This window comes from Theobroma umbraticum, unplaced genomic scaffold, assembly GCF_002168275.2.
Source record: "Theobroma umbraticum cultivar Fairchild unplaced genomic scaffold, ASM216827v3 scaffold_4.1, whole genome shotgun sequence".
Lineage (NCBI taxonomy): Eukaryota > Viridiplantae > Streptophyta > Magnoliopsida > Malvales > Malvaceae > Theobroma > Theobroma umbraticum.
Genome location: NW_018397258.1, coordinates 7,590,423 through 7,611,414, shown reverse-complemented (window position 1 = coordinate 7,611,414; position 20,992 = coordinate 7,590,423). Strand labels below are relative to the sequence as shown.

Here is a 20,992-nt window from a genome sequence, read left to right as displayed (position 1 = left end):
TAGCTAGTTTTACAACAAGTTTAGAAGCCGAGCTCTGTAACAAATGGAGTAGGATCTTCCCTAACACATTATTTTGAGAATAGCTACAATAATGATTGATCTTATAGTGTTGAAGAAGATACAGTTTTCTAGTGCCATAAGCTAATGGAGAGTTCTCAGTGAAATCGACATATGAGATACAATTAAATAGCCATCTCCTAGTAATGAGTCATTGGAATAAGATATGGAAAACTATCAGCTTAAGAAAGGTTCGAGTTTTCCTTTGAAGGACATTCCATGAATCTTTGTTGACTAAGGAATGGCTATCTAAGAGAATTGTAAGTATTCCAACCACCTTTCCCAAGTGTAATAACCATATGAAGACCCTATTTCATGCACTAAGGGATTGCAATTCGTATAGAAACCTGTGGGTACAGATTGCTCCCAAGCTCAGAAACGGTAATTTTTTCTCTCTTGATTTACACAACTGGATGTTAGAAAATATAAAGAATGAGGATACCTTTGATGGGCTACCATGGGGGACTTTTTTCACACACGCCACATGGCTTCTATGGTAACTGGTGAAATTTATCTATTTTTTATGATACTTTTGTCTGGCCACGAAATTCATGGCAACGATTTTGGATTAAATAAAAAAAAGCATGGGATAACTTACAACGGGAGCATGATACAGTGAAAAAGGAACAGTTAATAGCATTGGTAGCATCGAGGCACTCTTATGTAAAGTTGAACGTTGATGGAAGTGCTCGAGAACAGCTAGGAATGGCGACAGCATGAGGAGTTATTAAAGAAGTTGGTAACTGGATACTAGGATTTACATACAAAATTGGCGTTTCCTTTTCCTTGCAAGCAGAATTATTAGGGCTTTATTGATGATTAAAAATATGCTGGGATAGGGCTTTAGGAAAATCCAAGTAGAATTAGATTCACTACTTGCTCTTCAAAATATTCAGAACCAAAGTTTACAGTATGATCCTAATGCAAGGTTAATTGGGAATATTAGGAAAGTACTTTAATATCTTTAGGACTGTATCATTTCTCACATCCATGTGAAGCAAATTAGTATGCAAAATGGATGACCACACATTATGAAAATCTATCTTTAAGACTTAACATTTCAGATTCTCTGCCAAATAATAGTAGTATTAGTGAGATTATAATCGTAGAGAGTTTGGACATCTCCTAGCGTAGAATGATGTATTAAGTATTATTTATTTTCCCTAATAAAAAAAGAAGTGATTAAGAAGTAAAACAATGCGAAATGTTGCGATTACGTGGCCCTAACCTGCTCTTAGCCTCTTAAATCACTAATCACTTTCAACCGCTCTTTCCACGTGTCGTCGAACTGTACCCGTTAGACTTTATGTGCCTCGACAAACCAAGGGCGTTACTTTCCGCCATCTCTGGAAAATCCTGTTGATGGTTCGATCCACAACCTTGCCCGACAAGACACAATTACAATAGAAAAAGGTTTCCCAGATCAAAGCTACAGCAATTGAGAAATTTGATTCTTTTTGGTTTTTCGGAATCTCATTTGCAGAGGGAATTTGGAGGGAAAGGACGAGGAAAGAAATGCCACTCCCTCCATCATCATCAACATTTCTTCTCGCAATCGACGAAGCCCTGACCCTACTCCCTGGCCTCCCAAACGACGTCGCAGCTCACATCCTTTCCTTCCTCCCCTACTCCCATCACTGCCGCCTTAAGCCCACCTGCAAGTCCTGGTACACCTTCCTCTCATCACAAACACTCCTCTACCTCCGCCGCCACTGCCACTCTCACCTCCTCTGCTTCTTCCCCGAAGATCCTCACATCTCCTCCCCCTTCCTCTTCGACCCCGAAAACCTGGCGTGGCGCCTACTCCCCCCCATGCCTTGTAACCCTCACGAGTACGGACTCTGCAATTTCACTTCCATCTCCCTCGGACCCCACATCTATGTCCTCGGTGGGTCCCTCTTCGACACGCGATCCTTCCCTCTTGACCGTCCTTCTCCGTCTTCCTCGGCTTTCCGTTATAATTTCCTAACTTCCTCCTGGGACCGTCTCGCCCCCATGCTTTCCCCACGTGGGAGCTTCGCGTGTGCTGCGATTCCCAGCTCCGATCAAATCATCGTCGCTGGCGGTGGGTCCCGGCACACCATGTTTAGGGCTGCAGGGAGCAGGATATGTTCGGTGGAGAGGTACGACGTGGAAAGAGATGAGTGGGAAGCATTGGATGGGTTGCCCAGGTTCCGAGCCGGTTGCGTGGGGTTTACCGTTAGAGGAGATGGGGAAGAGAAGGAATTTTGGGTGATGGGAGGGTACGGGGAGTCGAGGACTTTGTCGGGAGTGTTTCCGGTGGACGAGTATTATAAGGATGCTGTGGTGATGGAGTTGAAGGAAAACGGTGGCGGGAAGTGGAGGGAAGTTGGGGATATGTGGGAGGAAGGGGAGAGGCCTAGGCTTGGGAAAATCGTTGTTGTGGAGGATGAGGAAGGGGGTAGGCCTGCTATTTTCATGCTTGATGATAATGATATCCTCAGGTAATAATGTTGTTCAAGATAATTAACTTTGACATTTATCTTGGTTTCATTCATTGTTTACTTGGAAGTTAATTGTGAGCGTTCTGGCATATTGCATGGTTGCTCTTCCTTGATGATGTTAGACATAGTGTCAAAAGATTGGCAAATACTTAAACGAGTTAATAATTTTGCTAGGGATTAAACATTGTTGTGAGAAATAAAATCCTATTTCAGTTTCTACTATGTGATCACTGATCATACATATGAGAAGATTTCTATAGTTGCCCCTGTTTGATCTTCTCATGGCAAGATCTTCAATTACAGACTTTGGTCTGTAAGAAGTATTCTTAAGGGATGCATCATTTATTTACAGTTGATAAAAGTGTCTTTATCAATTAACTTCAAATATTGAAACACAGACTTCATGTTTCCATGGATAATCGAGATTCTGCCTTTCTGGCTTATCTTCTTTTTGAAGAAAATTGCAGGATTTGTGTGTAAATTGAAAGGACCTACATGACTTCAGGAGATTCAGTTCCCTTTCACTTTACGATAGATTGGGTTGGAAGAAAAAGTCTAAGAAAAGCTTTTCCTTTTCTACTTTTAATAATTTTTCATATTTTTCAATTCTGAAATTTGTGTTAGCTCTCAATTATTGAAACATGTTGCAAAAGAACTCATGGAGTTGAACCAAGACTTGCAGTGGAAAACTAATTGAACTGAGCTGACATCTTGAGTTCAAACATGAAATTTTGTTTGAATGCCAAAGTTGAATCACCTCTTCAGTTGCACAGTGAAACTATATTACATTGGCATCTGAAATATCTATTGTAAGGACATAGTCCAAACTTTAATGCATTATGACTTTCTTTTTCTTTTTGGTGGTAATTATTAGAGCCATCCTACCTTGCAAATATGCTTGTCAAGTTAATATTTTACTTAAGCTACTGGTGCTTCTTGATTACTTACTAGTTCTTATTGACAATTGATTCATCTATTAAACAATTTCAGCCAAGATATGTCTGACTATTTGGTTTTCTTGTCAAGATTTGAGGTTGTAAATTTATATACTAAATAATAGTTAAAATCTCAACCATCTCAAACATTGGGTATTCTGTATCCTGTAAACTGAGGCGGATAACACATATGTAGCAAGTGTCCTATTTGAATTTTAATTGAATGTAATTGACAACATTTCAATAGCAAAAATACATAACTTAGTGTTTGTGTGTGAGAGAGTTATGTGTTCTTAGCAAATATGTAAGCTGTATACATCTGGATGTTGAAATGTTTAATGGCCTTAAAAATTATACTTTATTATCATGATGCTGCTGCCATCATTTAGGGATATTATCATGCAAAAACTTTCTTGCCAACTAAATAGGTTCATCATGTGATACCTGGAACGCTGCCTACTTCACAGATTTTATTCAATCTCTCCAGCCATTTGTTAAGACTTGGTTACTGAAGAGAATAAGTTTACATTTAAGCAGTTCTTTGATCTGCGCATATGGATTGGTTTTTATCATAATTGCCAGTTTCAGACACTCATTTTAGCTCTGCTAGTAGATAATTGCTATATCTCTTATTTCTGTGGCACATTTGCCTCTTGTAATTGGTTCCATTTGTTCAGATGCTAGTCTAAACTGCATGACTCTGTCTACTATCAACAAACATCCATTTTATCCAAAGGCATGCTCTGCTTTTTTTAATTTCCAGTGTACCAAGGTCATTTTCTTTTATATAGTAGAACAGAATTTTAAGTTATTCACTTTAATGTTCGTTCCAAATGCTTATTTTAAGTCTGAGGGGTGACACCTGTCTTCTCTTTATTTCTCTGCAGATACAACATGACTTTAAATTGTTGGCAAAAGGAGTCCAGTGTACCAAGGAGAGCTCCTTACAAGAGCACATTCGGTTTTGTTGTTCTGAATGGGGAGTTACATGTAATGACTATTGTAAATGGAATTGATTCAGCAGATACACGACGGTCAAGGCAGCAGAAGAGGGCAGGGACATTATTTATCCAGATTTATCATCCTAGGAAGAAGACCTGGAGATCCCTTGTCACAAAGCCACCATTCCAGCAGCCATTGGATTTCAGCACCACAGTTATGTGCACAATTCGATTGTAGATGTAAGATCTCCTGCATAGTGCAGTTAATTGTACGTAAATAATCTGCCCATTCATATGTGACGTCTGTTGATAATTATGGGTTTTCTCTATTTGTATTGTACAGATTGATAAGATATTGGTTCTGTCCTGTATGACTTTAAGTATCAGATTAATCTAAATACATGTAAATGCACCTATGTCTTCAGATGCCACATGGATAGAAGAAATAATAGCTTATACAATTGAACTACAATAAGCTATCGTATTATATTGTATTCCTTGTATCTTAGTCATGCATTTTAATTTCCAACATCAGCCACATAACAGGAGAGTCCTTTTTGGGTGGTGGACCTTTGGCCTTCTGTATAGAGATTGTTAGAAGGGTTCTTGTCTGACTGGTTGTTAAGACTTGCTTAGTGAAGGAGGAAAAGGAGAGCAGTGAACAGTTTCAGGGGAACAATTCAGAATTTATGTGACTCTGCACTTATGTATCGTCATCCTCTTCTGTGACGCATGCGTGCTCCTGTTATGTTTTTTCCCGTTTTCCAAGTACAAGCAAGGGTTTTATCACCTGCAACACCTTTTCTGCTCTATTCTGGTTTATTTTCACGCGGATAGTCTACCTTGGTAAACAAGCAAGAGTTTTCTCTATTTGATGCTTATTTTGGGTTTGAAGTCATGATCTCTGAATTGCAGTACAGATTAGATATGACCTCAACTATTTGGTGAGTTGATTGGGTTTTTGTTCTGGTTGGGGTGTTACACGCAGAACTATAATTTGATTCAACGAACGGCACTAGCAGGGGGGAGCGTATAAGGATATCTGCTTTTACATTGGTTCTCCCATTTTCTATGATGTCTATATTAATACTCTTGATTCTTGCTGTTAGTATGGTGCAAATTGCTTAATTAGGATATTGACGTGAATTTTGTAAGGCCCCATATTTGACTCCATCAGATGACAGGTGGAGAGAATAAACGGTAGCTGCTGTGGACAGGGTGGGATTGTTATTCTTTTCTCGTATTCATGTTTAGCCTAAAGACACCGCCAATCCCCTTGTTCAACAAGTCCCCCCCGTCTCGAAGAATGGAACGGGTCTTGTTGAAGCTGCAGGCTCTCCTCATGGTCTCAATCCTCATTTCGTAGCATATTACAAATGTCGTGTATGTGAAAGCTTGCAACACAAAAACTATTGACTCAAATTTCAGACATTCAAAGGTTTAAGCCTTAGCGTCCGGTTGTTTTCTGAAAATTGACTTTCAATAATTGATTTGCGTATTTGTTAAAGTTTAGTTGGTAGAAAATGATATAATCAAGGGTCAATGTAACAGAACCTTAAAACTTGAAATTTGTCCTCAATTTTGTAAAAGTGAGAGATAATTTTCAGACAAAGGAACGTAGAAACCATACCCAACGATATGCAGAAACAAAGATTTAGTCTACGGTATTGCCAAGGAAAGAAAGAGGAAAATTCTTTCAAAAAAATGAAAACATTTCTTGGACAAGAGTTTTTATGGTGAGGGAGTTGAGGATATTTGATCGACCATGCTATGCACCACTCCAATTTCCAACTCTTTTCTCTGTCCGTGTATATTGATATGATGAGATGATCCAATAGCCTTTTTGTTTTTTAAAACCAAGATCCAAGATCCGAATAGGCATAGCTATCTGAACGAATCTAGTGAGATTTGCTTTCCTTGATGAATTTTCAACTTATTTTAATAATTTAATTATTAAAAATTAAGAAATAATGTATTGATTTAATGAAGTATTAATCAATATGTACGACATAATTATAAAAATTCAATAAATTACTTTAAAAAAATCAACATAAAGTTAAATGAATTCACATGTTACCTAAAGGTTTCAAGGACACTTGTTGCCTAAATGTAAACCCAAGAATCTGTAGATTGAGCATTAATATTATGGAGTTTTGGCTGATAACAGTCCTATTCTGCCCCAAATGATACCATTGCCCATTGTTTTTTTTTGCTAAAATGGGGATAGGCCAAAAGTTGAGCGCAACAACATTTCCACATACCATTTAAAAACAAAGCCATTAATCGAGCCTAAATTCCCTACTTGTAAAATCGAGAGGGTGGAAGCCCAACACTTGGCACCGAAAACAAAAAACCACGTACAATAATCCAAACCTTTGATTGAAATTCACATTCTTACAAGTCATTACACTTAAGTGACATTTCGTATTTTATTAAAAACATAATTGTTAATAATATGATTATTAAGTATGTGGTTGTTAAAAAAATAACATTGTAGTATTTGGTATACGTAAAAAAGTGATGATTGCAAAGAATTTAAATGTTAAAAAAATTACATTAAAATGTTTGGTTTGAAAGTATTTTATTAGAAATTTAGCATTAATTTATAAAATTACCTTTATACATGAAAATATATAAGTTGAATAAACTTACATTTTTTATGAATAAATATTTAGCTTTTCAAACTTTATTTCCTAAATAAATAATAACATAACAAAATTAACATAATATTTGAATATTAATGATTTAAATATCAAAATATATAAACTTACTATATATTTATTTTTATAATAATATCTATAAATATTAATGTCCTTTGGATAGTAGAATAAAATTGAAATGTGTTCTTTCAGCAAAGTTAAACCATTCGTAAATTAAATCCTCAAGACACAAAACATTTCATTAACGTGGAGAAGCAAGCCTTTGTGGCCATTTGTATTTTCATTTCTCCCAAATTCCCATACTTTTTTGCTAAAAAAAAAAATCAAAATTTCATTAATCATTAAACAAGAACAACGGATGATCGAACCTTTAAATCACCAGAAAGAATTTGTAGAAGAACAAAAAAAAAAAAAAGCTGGAAGACCTAGAACACCTTGATTTTCCCAAAAAAAAAAACCAAATTTACAGCCCCATCTAACAGCAAGGTAAGCACAACCTTATCCTCACAATCAGAGAGTTTCTACATATTATAAAAAAAAACTCATAAACTTCATTCACAAAAAAAACTTATCCTTCAAAACCTATTAATTAGACAGAGATAAAAAAACAAGCAAAAGAAAATCCCCCAAATTCCCATATTAATCATAGGCATCTATCACTAAATACAATGTTTCCTCTAATTCAAACGGAAGTTGATTTTTTTTTTCAAATTTGTAGTTCACTTGAATCTACAGAAAAGCTAAGTCAGGGAAGGGAATCTCTTGTTGCAATCGCATTACAATGTTATCACTTTTTATTATTTACTTTATACAAACCAAACATTATAATAAGATTATACTAAGTTAAGTTGTAAAAAATGTCCCACACTTACACCATACCAAACACCCCTTTAATAGCTCACTGCCATTAAAGCCCAAGACCGAACTTGATAAATCATGACTTAAATGATGGTCCATCACTATTGCTTTAATAATATACATTTTTTCAACTCTTTAGCCGCACAACCAGCAACCATGTAACCCTAAGATTGGTAACCTCTTTTTGGTTCAACAGCAAGGTAATCCATGTATTGATAACTCTTCCTTGGTTGGACTACGAGGTAATTCTAACATCTAGTAACTTCTCCCCATCAAGCGTTAAGGTAAACCCTACATTAGTAACTTTTCCCCGATTTGACAGCAATGTAATCATAATGTGGGTAACTCCTTCGTGATCTAACAACAATGAATCCTGATGTCGATAACTTCTCCTTGATCATCCACTATTGACATTGTGGTCATTCTTGGGGTAGTTCGTCAAATGGTAGACCTCTTACATGACTCATGTCCAATGTCTTAAAATGCCAATACTTCATTGCAATCTTTCTAGCCACAATTCGTGATAACTTTATTTTATAAAGTTATTTGATCACAATTTTGAGTATTTTGTTTAAGTTCTTGAGATTTAATTTGAGTATTAAGAGTTTTTTGTCATTTATTTTATTTTTAGTAAATTATATTGAGTTCAGTTGTGTTAAGTTATTTTATGATGTTTTATTTTAAGTTTAATTATTATTTAAGCTAGTTTGTTGCTTTTGTAGGTGTGCTATTAAAAGGGTGACATTTTGAAAAGATGAATGCATTCAAGGTGTAGACTTTTACTACACATGTGTCAATATTTCAAGCATATGTTTCTCTACAAAAGTACAATTGACGTGATTCTTGAACTAATGAAAATTTAAGAGGCAGAATTACAACTTTTATGTTTACTACTTTATTCAGTTCAGCATTGAAGAAAGAGAAAATCACATTAGAATTCAAAGTTGTGTAATAGATGTAGGATTCTCGTCCACGAAAGGACCGTGACATCCTCCCCCACTTCAACAAGGGTCCATTGTCCTTAGTGGCACACTGCTAGTACATAAAATTTGCTTTGATGCCAACTATCACGAACTATGCTTTTTTGCTTAAGTATGAGATAGATCATGCAGTGCTTGATAACTCTCTTATATAGAGTTATTTAGATTTAATTTTGATAGTAATTCAGCTTACTTCTTGCTATAATGCATAAAAATTAGTAAGCTTTATTTAAATTATTTTAAATTAATTATTTTAAGTGAGTCAATCTAAGCTTAGTTAATTTTATGCTTAATTTGATGTTAATGTAATTAAGATATATTGTTATTGATTTATTTGTGCTTTTATAGGTTTAATGAAGGAAGAATTTTAATGAAAGAAGGCAACCAATTTTGAGGTGCAGACTTTAACTGCATATGTTTCGGTATTTCGACCATAACTCTTTCTATTGAGCTCCAAATGAGATGGTTCTTTAACCATTGGAAAGATAAGAGAAAAAGCTACAACTTTTATGCTAATTAGACTTGAAAGATGGTTAAAAATTATGTCTATATTGAACCACTGCAGTAGTCCTAAAGCAATTACGATTTTTGCTATATAATGGGTTGAGGCCGTAGCTCACATATTCTAATGAGGAAATCCTGATTGGAATTGACTTCTTTCTTCACCTAACTTGGCCTAACTTTAAAGCCCCATAAAAATAACTTTTCAGAGGACTTTTAAAGAGGAGAAAAGGAGACACCAGATTGACAACTAAGATTCAAGCCACAAAATCTTTAAACAAAAATGTCTCATTGGAACTAAAAAGAAATTGAAGGTTTCAAGAAAATTTGGAGATTAAGAGTTTCACTCTTGGAGTTTCTTTATTCTTTATATTTCTTAGTTTAGTTTCAATGTTTAAATTTTATTTGATAATGATGTGTGACTTGATGGGAAACTAAATTATTTATCTAAGATTATGATTGAATTCAATACGTAATCTACTTTATTTATCTCTCTTTTACTTATGTTTGATAAATTTAAGTTATTTATTTTATTTTGTTCTTAATGCTTTAGTTGCCCGGCCACTAATTAGATTGAAATGCAAATCTAAGTTAAACCTTGATGAAAGAAATTTGGGTAGACCTTGAATAGAATAACGTATGATTGAATTCACTTAGTTGATTAGGTGGTTTGATTTGCATATAAGGTAGACATACACCTATAAGTCATATGTAACTAGGAGTAGAGCCTGAACTTAATGAATCTGCCTTTAATTTAATTTGTATAGACATATAGTAAATTAATTAAGAGAGATATTTTTATGAGAAACTCAACAAAGACTTATAAATAATTTAGGACTCTAGCTTAGCAACTTATTCCATTAAATTGAGTTAAAAGAGAGAGAGATAATATTCAGATAAAGTATTGAGGGATATCATAATCTTGGGTTTGGTAGTTACTCAAATTTAATAAACTTGCTAATAAATTTTAGATTAGTTTTATTTTTAGTTCATTAGTTTTAAATTTTAATTGTTTAGATAATATTAAGGTGTTATAATTTTAGTAGTTAACAATTGAAATTAAAACAATTATCTGTGGAAATGATACTCTATTTCATCATCATATTACTTGTTAACGATATGTGTACTTCATGAGAAATCAACAATAGCACTTGAGTGGACGCTTTCTTACAAGCCAACCAATAACTTGTTTATATCTAACAAACATCAACAATAGCCATAAATTAGATTAAGGCAATGTTCATTGAAATCATAAGACATACCGAATGCCATATATGTAACCACTGGAGCCACATAAAGAAAAATATTTTGTTAATATGAAAATGAGTACAAAAGGACTAAGACACCCCATCGTTTGGCCATAGGGGCGGTCGTAGATGATTCACTACAAACATACTTGTACTAGTGAAGAAGCCTAATAATCCGTTGACTGTTCACCCCTTATAAAAAGATTACGAGGTTTTACAAGTATTCCACCAATAGCCATTACAATGTGTGAGATAGGGACATTTTCTTCCTAAGAAGTCTTTCACCTAAAGACTTAACAAGGATTTTTAGAACTGTCACCAAATGCCATTACAATATTTGAAAAGGGGACATCTCTTTTGAGGGTGTAAAAGACTTAATTTCTATGCAATTCTGCTTTGTCAGTGCCCAATACAACGTTGGCTCATGGCACTCGGGGCCGCGACACCCAAGAAAGGATGGGTGCGGCACTGGTGTGATGGATAAGACTTCTAGTGCATTTTGACTTCTATTTCGATACAAACTCAAGCCCTATTTAATCCCCTTTTGAGAAGAATGTTTAAGAAACAATTAACCAAGATTTTTCTAAAGAAAAAGAGGCATTCAAGCTAGAAAGAAGGTAAAGAGAGTAAGGAAGATTGTGGATCTGAAGCTTGATAAATATTAGAGTTCTTTGTTTTCTTGTTATTTTTATATTGTCTTGTTTAGTTTTAATGTTTATTCTTTTTTGGATGATGTGTTTAGGAATTATGTTGGAGCAAGTTTTTTAATTTAGAATCATGATTGAACCCAATGTGTAATATGAATTTTTAATATTCTTTCTTGCTTATGATTGATAGTGTTTGAGTTATTTATTTCAATTAGGTTCTTAATGCTTCTAATTGCCTAATCACTAATTAGATTGATTTGGAAACCTAAACGGAACTGGAAAAGGGAGTTTAGAGTAAGCCTGAATGAAATAACATATATTTCATATCAATTGCATGAGATTATTGATTTGCTTTGAATGTAGGGTAGGAATACACTTACATGTCATATATAGCCAAGATTAGAATATAAGCTTCTGGAGTCGTTCTTGATTTCAATTTGCATAAGAATATAGTAAATTGGTTAAGAAAGATATTTTTATAAGAACATTGAAAGAGACTTATAAATAAAATAGAACTCTAAGTTAACAACCTAGTTCTATTTAGTAAATAAAGATGGAATAAAAGAGATTCAGATGAAACATTGGGGGGATATTATGGTTTTGGACTTTTGGTTGATTAATTAATTAATTAAGTTGCTATTTTATTTTTAGTTCTAGTTTTAATTACTTTAATTTGCAGTAGTTTTAAATTCGATTGTTTAGATAAGATTGAGTTATTTTAATTTTAGTGATTAGCAAAAAGATTTGGTTAATTCTTTGTGGGAACGAACTTTACTTTCATTATGTTACTTGTTAATGATGCATGCACTTGGTGGTAAATCTAACAATAGTCCCATATTATTTACTTGAAAGTTCACATTTTAATCGTGGAAAAATATTTTACCTTAAGGAGATCAACTGTATTCATTTGGTTGCTATTGTTCGTTTCCAAGATTCTTCAACAATGCAAAAAGCATATGCTACCATTTCTACAGTTTTAAGCAATAACTTATTTGGACATGTTTATGCCACCTCTATCATCCATGTTTAACCATTCAAAATCACCAACGGTGATATTTCAATCTTGGTAGCATTACTATCATTTTACAAGAAATTCCTAAACATTGTTCTAGGCTTTTTTGGTAGATTTACATACCATAATCTTTGTGAAAATAGTATCTATCACAGTACATTAAATGTATGATAATACTTTATACCTCTTTGCAACTTTTTCACTGTATTGCTTCATAATTTGAGCTATGGTTGGATTAGCTCTCAATATAAACGGGTCTCTTCTTTGTTTAACAACATCCTATAGGTTGAATACCATAAGATAGGCTTTTATCTTCATAGACCATATGAGAAAATTTTCTACATTGAAGTGGTTGATGCAGGGGTAAGTAGCCGCTTGAGGAGAACACTTTTAATTTGAGTTTTAAAGCTTTATTTTTTCTTGCATTGAGTAGTTGCTTAAGGCGATCACTTTTAATTTGAGTTTTAATGTTTGATTTTCGAAAAGACTTGACAATGGTTGTTTTTAGAAAAGTTCTCTTTGGCTTGAATAAATTATTCAGAATCCATTAAGACCACAAATGCTATGATTCTAGGATGAAATGTAATAAAACTAGTACTAAATTAGATTGGCACACACAGAAGCGTTAGAATTGAGATCCATGATGATAACAAAAGTAATGCTAGAATTATTAAAGCTCTTGGTTTGAAACGAAAATTTTCCCTCTTTTTTTTTCATTAATATTGGGTTTATATACATGCAAGTTCAGTGCAATGATAATGATATACACTTGTAAAATAACTAACCAATCTTTGCAAGTAACCAAAGTGTAATACTACCAATTATTCCCACTCATACCAATATAAAATCACAAAATATGTTTTTAATGACAGTCAACATAACATCAAATGCAATTGACACATACACTACCTTCACAATCTTAAAATCATACAAACATGTGTTATGAGACCTTAAGTTACAAAAGGAATGAGGACCAAAAACATTAACCTTCATCAAGTAAGTTATCACTGCATCAGTGGAGTGTATAAGCTTTTTGTTGTTGTGTTTTCATTGAAGGTCTTAAGTTCAACATTAACAAGTGTCTCAAAAAAGGTAGAAAAGTTAATAGTGTGGCTTGGAAAAAACCTAAAGAAGGTTAACTAGTGGTGGACTGTGATGGGGCCTATGATTCTAACATAAAGCCAGTAGGATTTGGAGTTGTCATCCGAGATGATAATGGTAAATTGTTAAAAGGAAGCAATGGTGTATTTTTGTTAAATTAGATTATTGAGATTAAAAGTTGTTCTTGGCTAGGAAGATAAAGTACAAGAAAGTTGTTCTTGAAATAGATTTTGAAATCCTTTATTAGGAATTGGTGCATAAAAAGAAACAGGTTAATTTGAGAATCAAATTCATGGTACTAGATATAAAAAAATTAAGAGAGAAATGAAGGAGGTTCTATTATTTTTGGAATTGTATGCAAGTATGCACAAGGGTTTGGTTTGGATGCCACATGGGTGAATGTGTCTAATAATTGTCAACAAAGAACAAGAAAAACAAGGAAAGGCTCGGCAGAGTATTCAGACAAAAAGTCACTTTTACCTTAATTGTAGACAAAGCTTTATATATGTCATAGGTTAATAACTCTAGAGTAATAACCAAAGCATGTAAAATTTCAAAAAACAAGGCAACTTTGATCCATATTTCAAGGCTTTACAATACACAAGTTGACATAACGAGTGAGTTCGTATTGATTCATTGAATCTATCAATAAATACAAGTCTGACAGCGAGTGGGAAAAAGTTGTGAGTTATCTATCGATAGATCGGGCTTATCTATAGATAGATAGAGCTCAAGATACAAAAATTAAAGACCAATCGATCGATAGATGCACTTATTTATTGATGGATGCAAGTAATAGTGTAAAAATAAAATGGTTATTAGGAATTTTGCCCATTTGGAAATAAAGGGAAATAAAACCTTCCCTTGCTGAAAAAGGAAATTCCCTGTTTTCCTTAGATTGAAAGAAGCTTATTTAAGGTATTTGGGAGCTTGGAAAACGATTGTTAAGGTAAGATCAAGCTTTCCTTTAACTAGAAATTCACTTTGAACAATTTAAAAGTGAAATGTTATTTGTTATTTCAGCTCAATTGTGTACTCTTAGAGCTAAATGAAATTTTGGAACATGGTGGTAGTAATGTAGTTCTCCAAGGTGATAACAAACTTCTTAACTACTTTAGTTGTGATTTTACCAGTTTAGTTTCTTTAGAAATTGTTTCATTAAGATAAGCTTCGATTTTGTTGGTAAGGAAATAAAGTTTTAAAAGTTTGGTGATTTAAGGAAATATTTTGAAGGTAAGAATTTTGAGTAGACTGATATTTGGAAGTGTTAAGATAAATGTTGAAGCTACTAGTGTGTAGTGATATTCGAAATGAGCTGGAATTTGAATAAAGAACCATTTGTTTAAGTTTAAAGTTTATTAACTAATATTAAGCTAAAATTTAGCTAAGTATGAGTAGATAATTAACTATATGTTGAATTATCCATAGATCAATATTGGAGCAGCAATCTGATAGACGCTATTGTGTTAAAAACAAGAAAAGTTTGAGTTAGTTGCTACAAGAAAACTACTTGTCATGGTGAGTAAGGCTTATTGCTTAGATATTGGACGAATGCATGTAATGCATAACACATTTAGATGTGCTGCCATGGGACATAATTAAGTCATGTTTGACAAGTTGAACTTGTGAATGTCGAATGAGCAACTTTTTGGCAATTCAGGTTGATTATAATTATGTTTATTTTTGTCAATGTGATGCATAAGCTTATTGCTTAGTGCCTTGATATTATGAATGCATGTGAACATTATTGCCTATGTGTAAGGAATGCTAAATATGAAAGTTATGAGCTGTATTTAATAACTATGCAAATGTTAAGGCGTCATGATCTTTGTGGTCTTGTTGATTGACAGCGGCCTTGACCTTAAATGTGTCTTGTTACTCGAGAAGATTTCTTGATTTAATTTCGTCCACTGAGTGTATTTTAGACGATGATACGGTTTAGTAAGAAGGTGTTACAACCCCTATGGTCTTGTTTACTGTCCACTGCCACGGCCCTAGACGTGTCTCAGTTACCCAAGAGGGCTATTTTCTTTTTACCATCACATTAATAAAGATGCTTGGAAGCTACTAGTAAGTCGTTTAATGAGCAAATGCGTGCTCTAATGGGTTTAATATATGTATTTTTATATATTCGCATATCTTGATATTATTGTTTTATGTGAATTGTTTCCATTATGCATATTCATTTTCACCCACTCACTAAGTTAATAAGAACTCACCCTAATGTCTTGTTCCCATGTGCAAATAAATAGCTATTGGGAATTCTTGTGCGGGAAGCGAATGATTAATGTCAGTCAACTAGATTGACACTTTTAGCATCCGGTAGGGATTTTGATCCTCGAGTCCACTCTATTGGTTTTGAGTAAAATGTTGGTTGTTTTTTCTAACAGCATTGTATTACTTTTATGATGTATAAACCCCGATTTATATTGTATGAGCTTAGACCCATTATGATAGCCAACATATGGTTCTTGTGAATAGTGCATGGTCGTACTTTTGTTGGTTGAAATGTTAGGGGCAATATGTTATGGACATATTTGAACTTATGTTACGAAATGCGCCATTTAGGCCTTGTGACTTATTAGAAACGTCTACTTGTTTGCCCTGTTCTAGGTAAGGTTTGCTCAAGTCTTGTGGGCTCCCCCTGCTAGACTCTTGTGTTGGTTATAACCCCCGAGTGTGTGTCATGACACAAATGTGAGAATCACTTGTCCTATAAACATGGGTTTTATTCGACAATGCTGCCAATTCAGTGAGAAGCTTTATTTCTCATTGGAATAGTCATTAGCATGCTTCCTTTTAAATCTTATATTGTGTATTTTTTATCTTTGTAAACAAGTTCATAGTGATTTTCTAGCATCTAACTAACACTTAAAAGGTTTTGAAAAATATTAGGAACACATGTAACACTTTTATGATGAATTTCATACATACAAGGGTTGTCATGGCTAGTCCCTATAGTAGCTATCTTCAAGTTGAGACCATTTCCAATCTTAATTCCAAACCTATGGTTTATGTCTAAAGTTTTGAAAAGGTCAGTATTGAAGGCGATATGGTTAGAGCAACCACTATCAATGAGGCATTCATTACTTCCTTTACTGCCTTTATAACACATAGCCATGAATAGCTATTCACCTGAGGATTCCTTGGCTTTTTCTATTCTTGTTTGCTGGTCATTTTGTGGGTTTTTCTTTTTACAAATTTCCTCCAATTGACCAAGCTGATAACAATTCTGTATTTTACATTTAGGCTATTCCAGTAATAATTTTCATGATTATTCTAATTTTTATAGTGGAAATTGACCTTTCTTACCTTCTTTTTTATTGCCATGGCTTTTTCTTTCCTTTTTGTCCAGATTTTCCCTCTTTCTGACAACTATAATGTCTTTGGTTTTTTTGGATGCCCGTATTAGCTTTCCTCCTATCTCAAGGCTTTTCTATGTTTAGTTGATTGAAAAACATTAACAAGCTTTGTTAAAGAAAACTGTGATAGGCTTTTAAAATCCTCGAGTGAAGAGATTTTGGGTTCAAAATTTTTTGGCAAACTTACTAACACCTTGTTCTCAATTCTCATCTTACAAAGATCTTTATTTAGAAGCTCGAGTTTGTTAACAATGCCCATGACTTTTTTGACAAAAGTCATTTACATTCTCAAAGTGTTTCATCTTCAATACTTCAAACTCTCTTAATAAATTAAGAACTTGCATTTGCCTTGTTCTTTCACTCCCTTGAAACTCCTTTTTAAACTACTATTATGCCTCATTGGCAGTCACACATGCCATGATTCGGGTGAAGATTTGATTAGCGACAGTAAAATGTAAGCATGAGAAGGCCTTGTAACGTTTGGCTACAACCTCACCATGCTGTTTCATTTGAGCAATAATGGGGTTTGCCCTCAACACTTGTTGATCTCTTCCCATTTCTATTACCTCTCAAAGATGAAAAACCCTTAAGTAAGTTTTCATTTTCACTGCCCAAATAGGATAGTTTTCACCAAAAAATGCTAGTAGCAAGGTAATAGAAAAATTATGGAGGCCATTGTAGAGGTGCTTATAGTTTTTTAGTGTTTTATGGGTTGTCTTTTTGGTTTTTTTTGTGGGGTTTTCTTTCTTGTTTCGTTTTTTTTTTTTTAGTTTTCATGAGTCACTTAAGAACATAGCTTCAATACCATGTTCATTAATTGTGAGCAAAGAACAAGAAAATAAGGAAAGGCTCGATAGAGTATTCACCATGCGACTATATACTCTTTATATAGCTATATCCACAAAAAAAGTTTCCTAGACTTTTAGAGCTAAAGAGTTCCTAAGGTAGTTTTAATTCTCAACAGAACATAAGTGCAAGGGTGGTGAGCTTTTTTGCAGTTTTTTTTCTTTGTTTTTTTTGCTTTGTATTTATACAAGAGGAGGCTTGTAATGAGAGGATCTTTTTGTTTTTGGAAAGTTCAATGGTCTAAAAGGGTATTGGGAAATTATACCACATTATGAGTAGGAGTTATTAACCAATGTCACAGATTCCACATTAGTAAAAGATGAGGTAGATCTTAGGTTCATAACTAAAGGCCTTCCTTCACTTATCAGATATATCTTTTGAGTTGAAAATATGGACTCGTGACAAGTGGTATTAAAGTAGATCTAAATCTTCACTAATGTGAGACTCTCATGAGAAATATTAGGGATGAGATAGAGTTAGACCAGTGTAAAGGTCCCTCTCCTCTATGGGTAAAAAGCCAATGCAACAAAGGTGTTGTATAATTGGGTGGGGTAGAACGTCACAAATCTCACATTAGTAAGATATGAGGTGGGTAGGGTAGAATGTCATGGATCTTATATCAATAAGACATGAACATTAGTAAAAAATGAGGTGCATGTTGGGTTTATAAATAAAGGCTGTCCTCCACTTATCAACATGTCTTCTGTGTTGGAAATATGGACTCGTGATGCCAATACCATCCTAACCATCCTTTTTTTAAGTCTTTTGTTGGTTGTTGCCTTTGATGGAGGAAACTATTTTTCAATATAGTTGGAGGTGAAAATTTCTTTCCCTTTGTGTTAATGAAATTTGACATGATTGGCTTGCCAACCAAGTGTTGTTGATTTCTCACGCAACTGCACGTATCGTTAACAAGTAATATAGTAATGAATAGAATATCATTCTCATAGAGAATTGTTTTAATTTCTACTATTAACTACTAAATTAGCACACCTTAATTTTATTCAAACAACCAAATTCTAAAATTATTAAAAGGAAAAAAATTAAAACTACTAAACTGAAACTTCAATTAACTACCAGACTTAAGATTATGATGTCCCTCAATACTTCATCTGATTGTTGTCTTTCTCTTTTAACTCAATTTAATGGATCAAGTTGCTAACTTGGAGTCCTAAATTATTTACAATTCTTTGTCGAACTTATCATAAAATATCTCTCTCAATTAATTTATTATATGTCTATGTAAATTAAATTAAAGACAAATTCATTAAGTTTGTATTCTAATTTTGGCTACGTATGGCTTATAGGTGTATGTCTATCGTATATACAAATCAAACTACCTAATCAACTAAGTGCATTTGATCATAGGCTATTCTATTCAAGGTCTACCTAAATCTTCTTTGTCAGGGTTTAACCTAGGTTTGCAATTCAATCTAATTGGTGATTAGCTAATTAGAAGCATTTAGAACAAAATAAAATAAACAACTTAAAACCATCAAACATAAGTAAAAAAAAGATAAATAATTCAAACTACATGTTGAGTTTAATCATAATCTTAGATTAAAAACTTAGTTCCTTATCAAGTCGCACATCATCATCAAAAAAAGTTTAAACATTAAAAACAAAATTAAGAGAATAAGAGAATTAAAAAATAGAAAACTAAAGAATTGTATTCTTGATCTCTAAATCCTTTTGTATTCTTCAAATTCTTCTCAGTTTCAATGACTTTGTAACTTGACTCTTAGCTATTAATTTGGTGTTTCATTTTTTTTTTTTTTAAAGTCCTCCCAAAGGTTGTTTTTATAGGCTTTGAAGTTAGGCCAAATTGGGTGAAGAAATGTCAATTTCAGCTGGAATTTCCTTATCAGACTACGTGAGTTGCAGCCTTACCCAATTAATTAACAGAAATTGTAATTGCTCTAGGACTATTGCAATATGTCATTTTCAATAAGATTTTTTTATTACATTTCAGGCAAACTGGGTAAAGTAGTGAACATAAAAGCTATAGCTTTTTCTTTTATCTTTCCAATGGTCTAAGAATCATCTCATTTGGAGCTCTGTAGAGAGAGTTATGGTCAAAATACCGAAATATATACAATGTAAGTTTTCACCTTGAAATTGCTCTCCTTCGTTCATCAAACACTTACAAAAGCACAAATAAATCAGTAACAATCTATCTTAACCATATTAACACTAAATTAAGTATAAAATCAACCAAGATTAAATTGACTCATCTAAATTAATTAATTTTAAATAATTAAATAAAATATATTAATTTCTATATATTACTAAAAAAATTAAGCTAAATTACTATCTAATTTAAGTCCACATAACTCTATATTAGAGAGTTATCACCAAGCTAAACAAGGGATGTGCATTTCTATTATTGGTGCGTTTACCCTCTTCTCTCTTGTATTCATTCTCAATAAGGACTGTTTGTGCCTATTAGATTATATATTAAGCTTACCTTGGGTTTTCGGAACCATATAGTGGTCTTGTATGATTCCTCAAGGTTCTTTCTAGAGTACTGTTACGCACGCTTGATTCACGTTATTAATACAATGCTTTTCCATGGCCAAAGAAAGAAAAAAATTCCCACAATTCAGCCATGAAGCTTTTGGTGAGACAGACACCTGTAGCAGGATTTGTTCGTTCACTGCCTTATTAGTACTGAACGATATAATAGTGATAAATGTTAAGAAGTGAATTGCTAATTGCATTTATTGATCGAGGAATGTCTTTGTCGTGTCATTAAATAAAATAGAAAAAATATAAGAATATGAGTTTTAAAACAAATATATGTATGGGAAAAAAATATCAATTGTAAACCCCACTTTCAGAGTCATATACTCATTTCCTTCCCGTTGAATTCCCCTTTTTCATGTGATTCCGGGTAAAAGCTTCGCAAAAACACAACCCGTGACCGGACCAAATTTATATTAGGATTCATACATTGAACTAAAGAACGGGTCAGCGTGTCTCCACTGGGGATGCTCAGCTTCAGGATATTTCCATAGGAGAAAGCAAAGCCTAACAAGAAATCCCCGAAGTCCATAGTCTAATCACATGGCAATGGCAGCGTCTATGCAGCAAATTGCTCAAACAAGATTAGCTGACTTGCAGTTACATGACAACATCTGCATGACGTCGAGTTTTAACTTTTATATAAAATATTAGTTCCTTGACTGATGATTCTATTTGCAAAGTATGCCTTTTTTGTTTTTTCCTTTTTCTTTATCCCCCTTACAAGCCATTCAATTTCTGTTCTACTAGGTCAAGAATCAAAATAAAGTCTAGCCATTCAAGTTGCCATAAACGCATATAAATACACCTACCTACCTTCAACAATCTAACCTTCATTTAAGGCTACATCGATCTTA

General features: G+C 33.6%; 1 protein-coding gene across 1 annotated transcript; it reads left to right on the top strand.

Annotated features, from left to right (window-relative positions):
- Positions 1-1,470: 1,470 nt before the first annotated feature.
- On the top strand, positions 1,471-4,967 carry LOC110414451 (Galactose oxidase/kelch repeat superfamily protein). Its single transcript, XM_021425643.2, has 2 exons — positions 1,471-2,522; positions 4,345-4,967. Exons 1-2 carry the CDS (start codon positions 1,573-1,575, stop codon positions 4,634-4,636), a joined length of 1,242 nt encoding a protein of 413 aa, XP_021281318.1. The 5' UTR covers positions 1,471-1,572; the 3' UTR covers positions 4,637-4,967.
- Positions 4,968-20,992: the final 16,025 nt, after the last annotated feature.

Excerpts from the sequence above, each read along its gene's own strand:
- LOC110414451 (XM_021425643.2), top strand. The coding sequence starts at position 1,573 with ATGCCACTCCCTCCATCATCATCAACATTTCTTCTCGCAATCGACGAA. Across the intron at positions 2,523-4,344 it reads GATGATAATGATATCCTCAG|ATACAACATGACTTTAAATT; the intron begins GTAATAATGTTG and ends ATTTCTCTGCAG.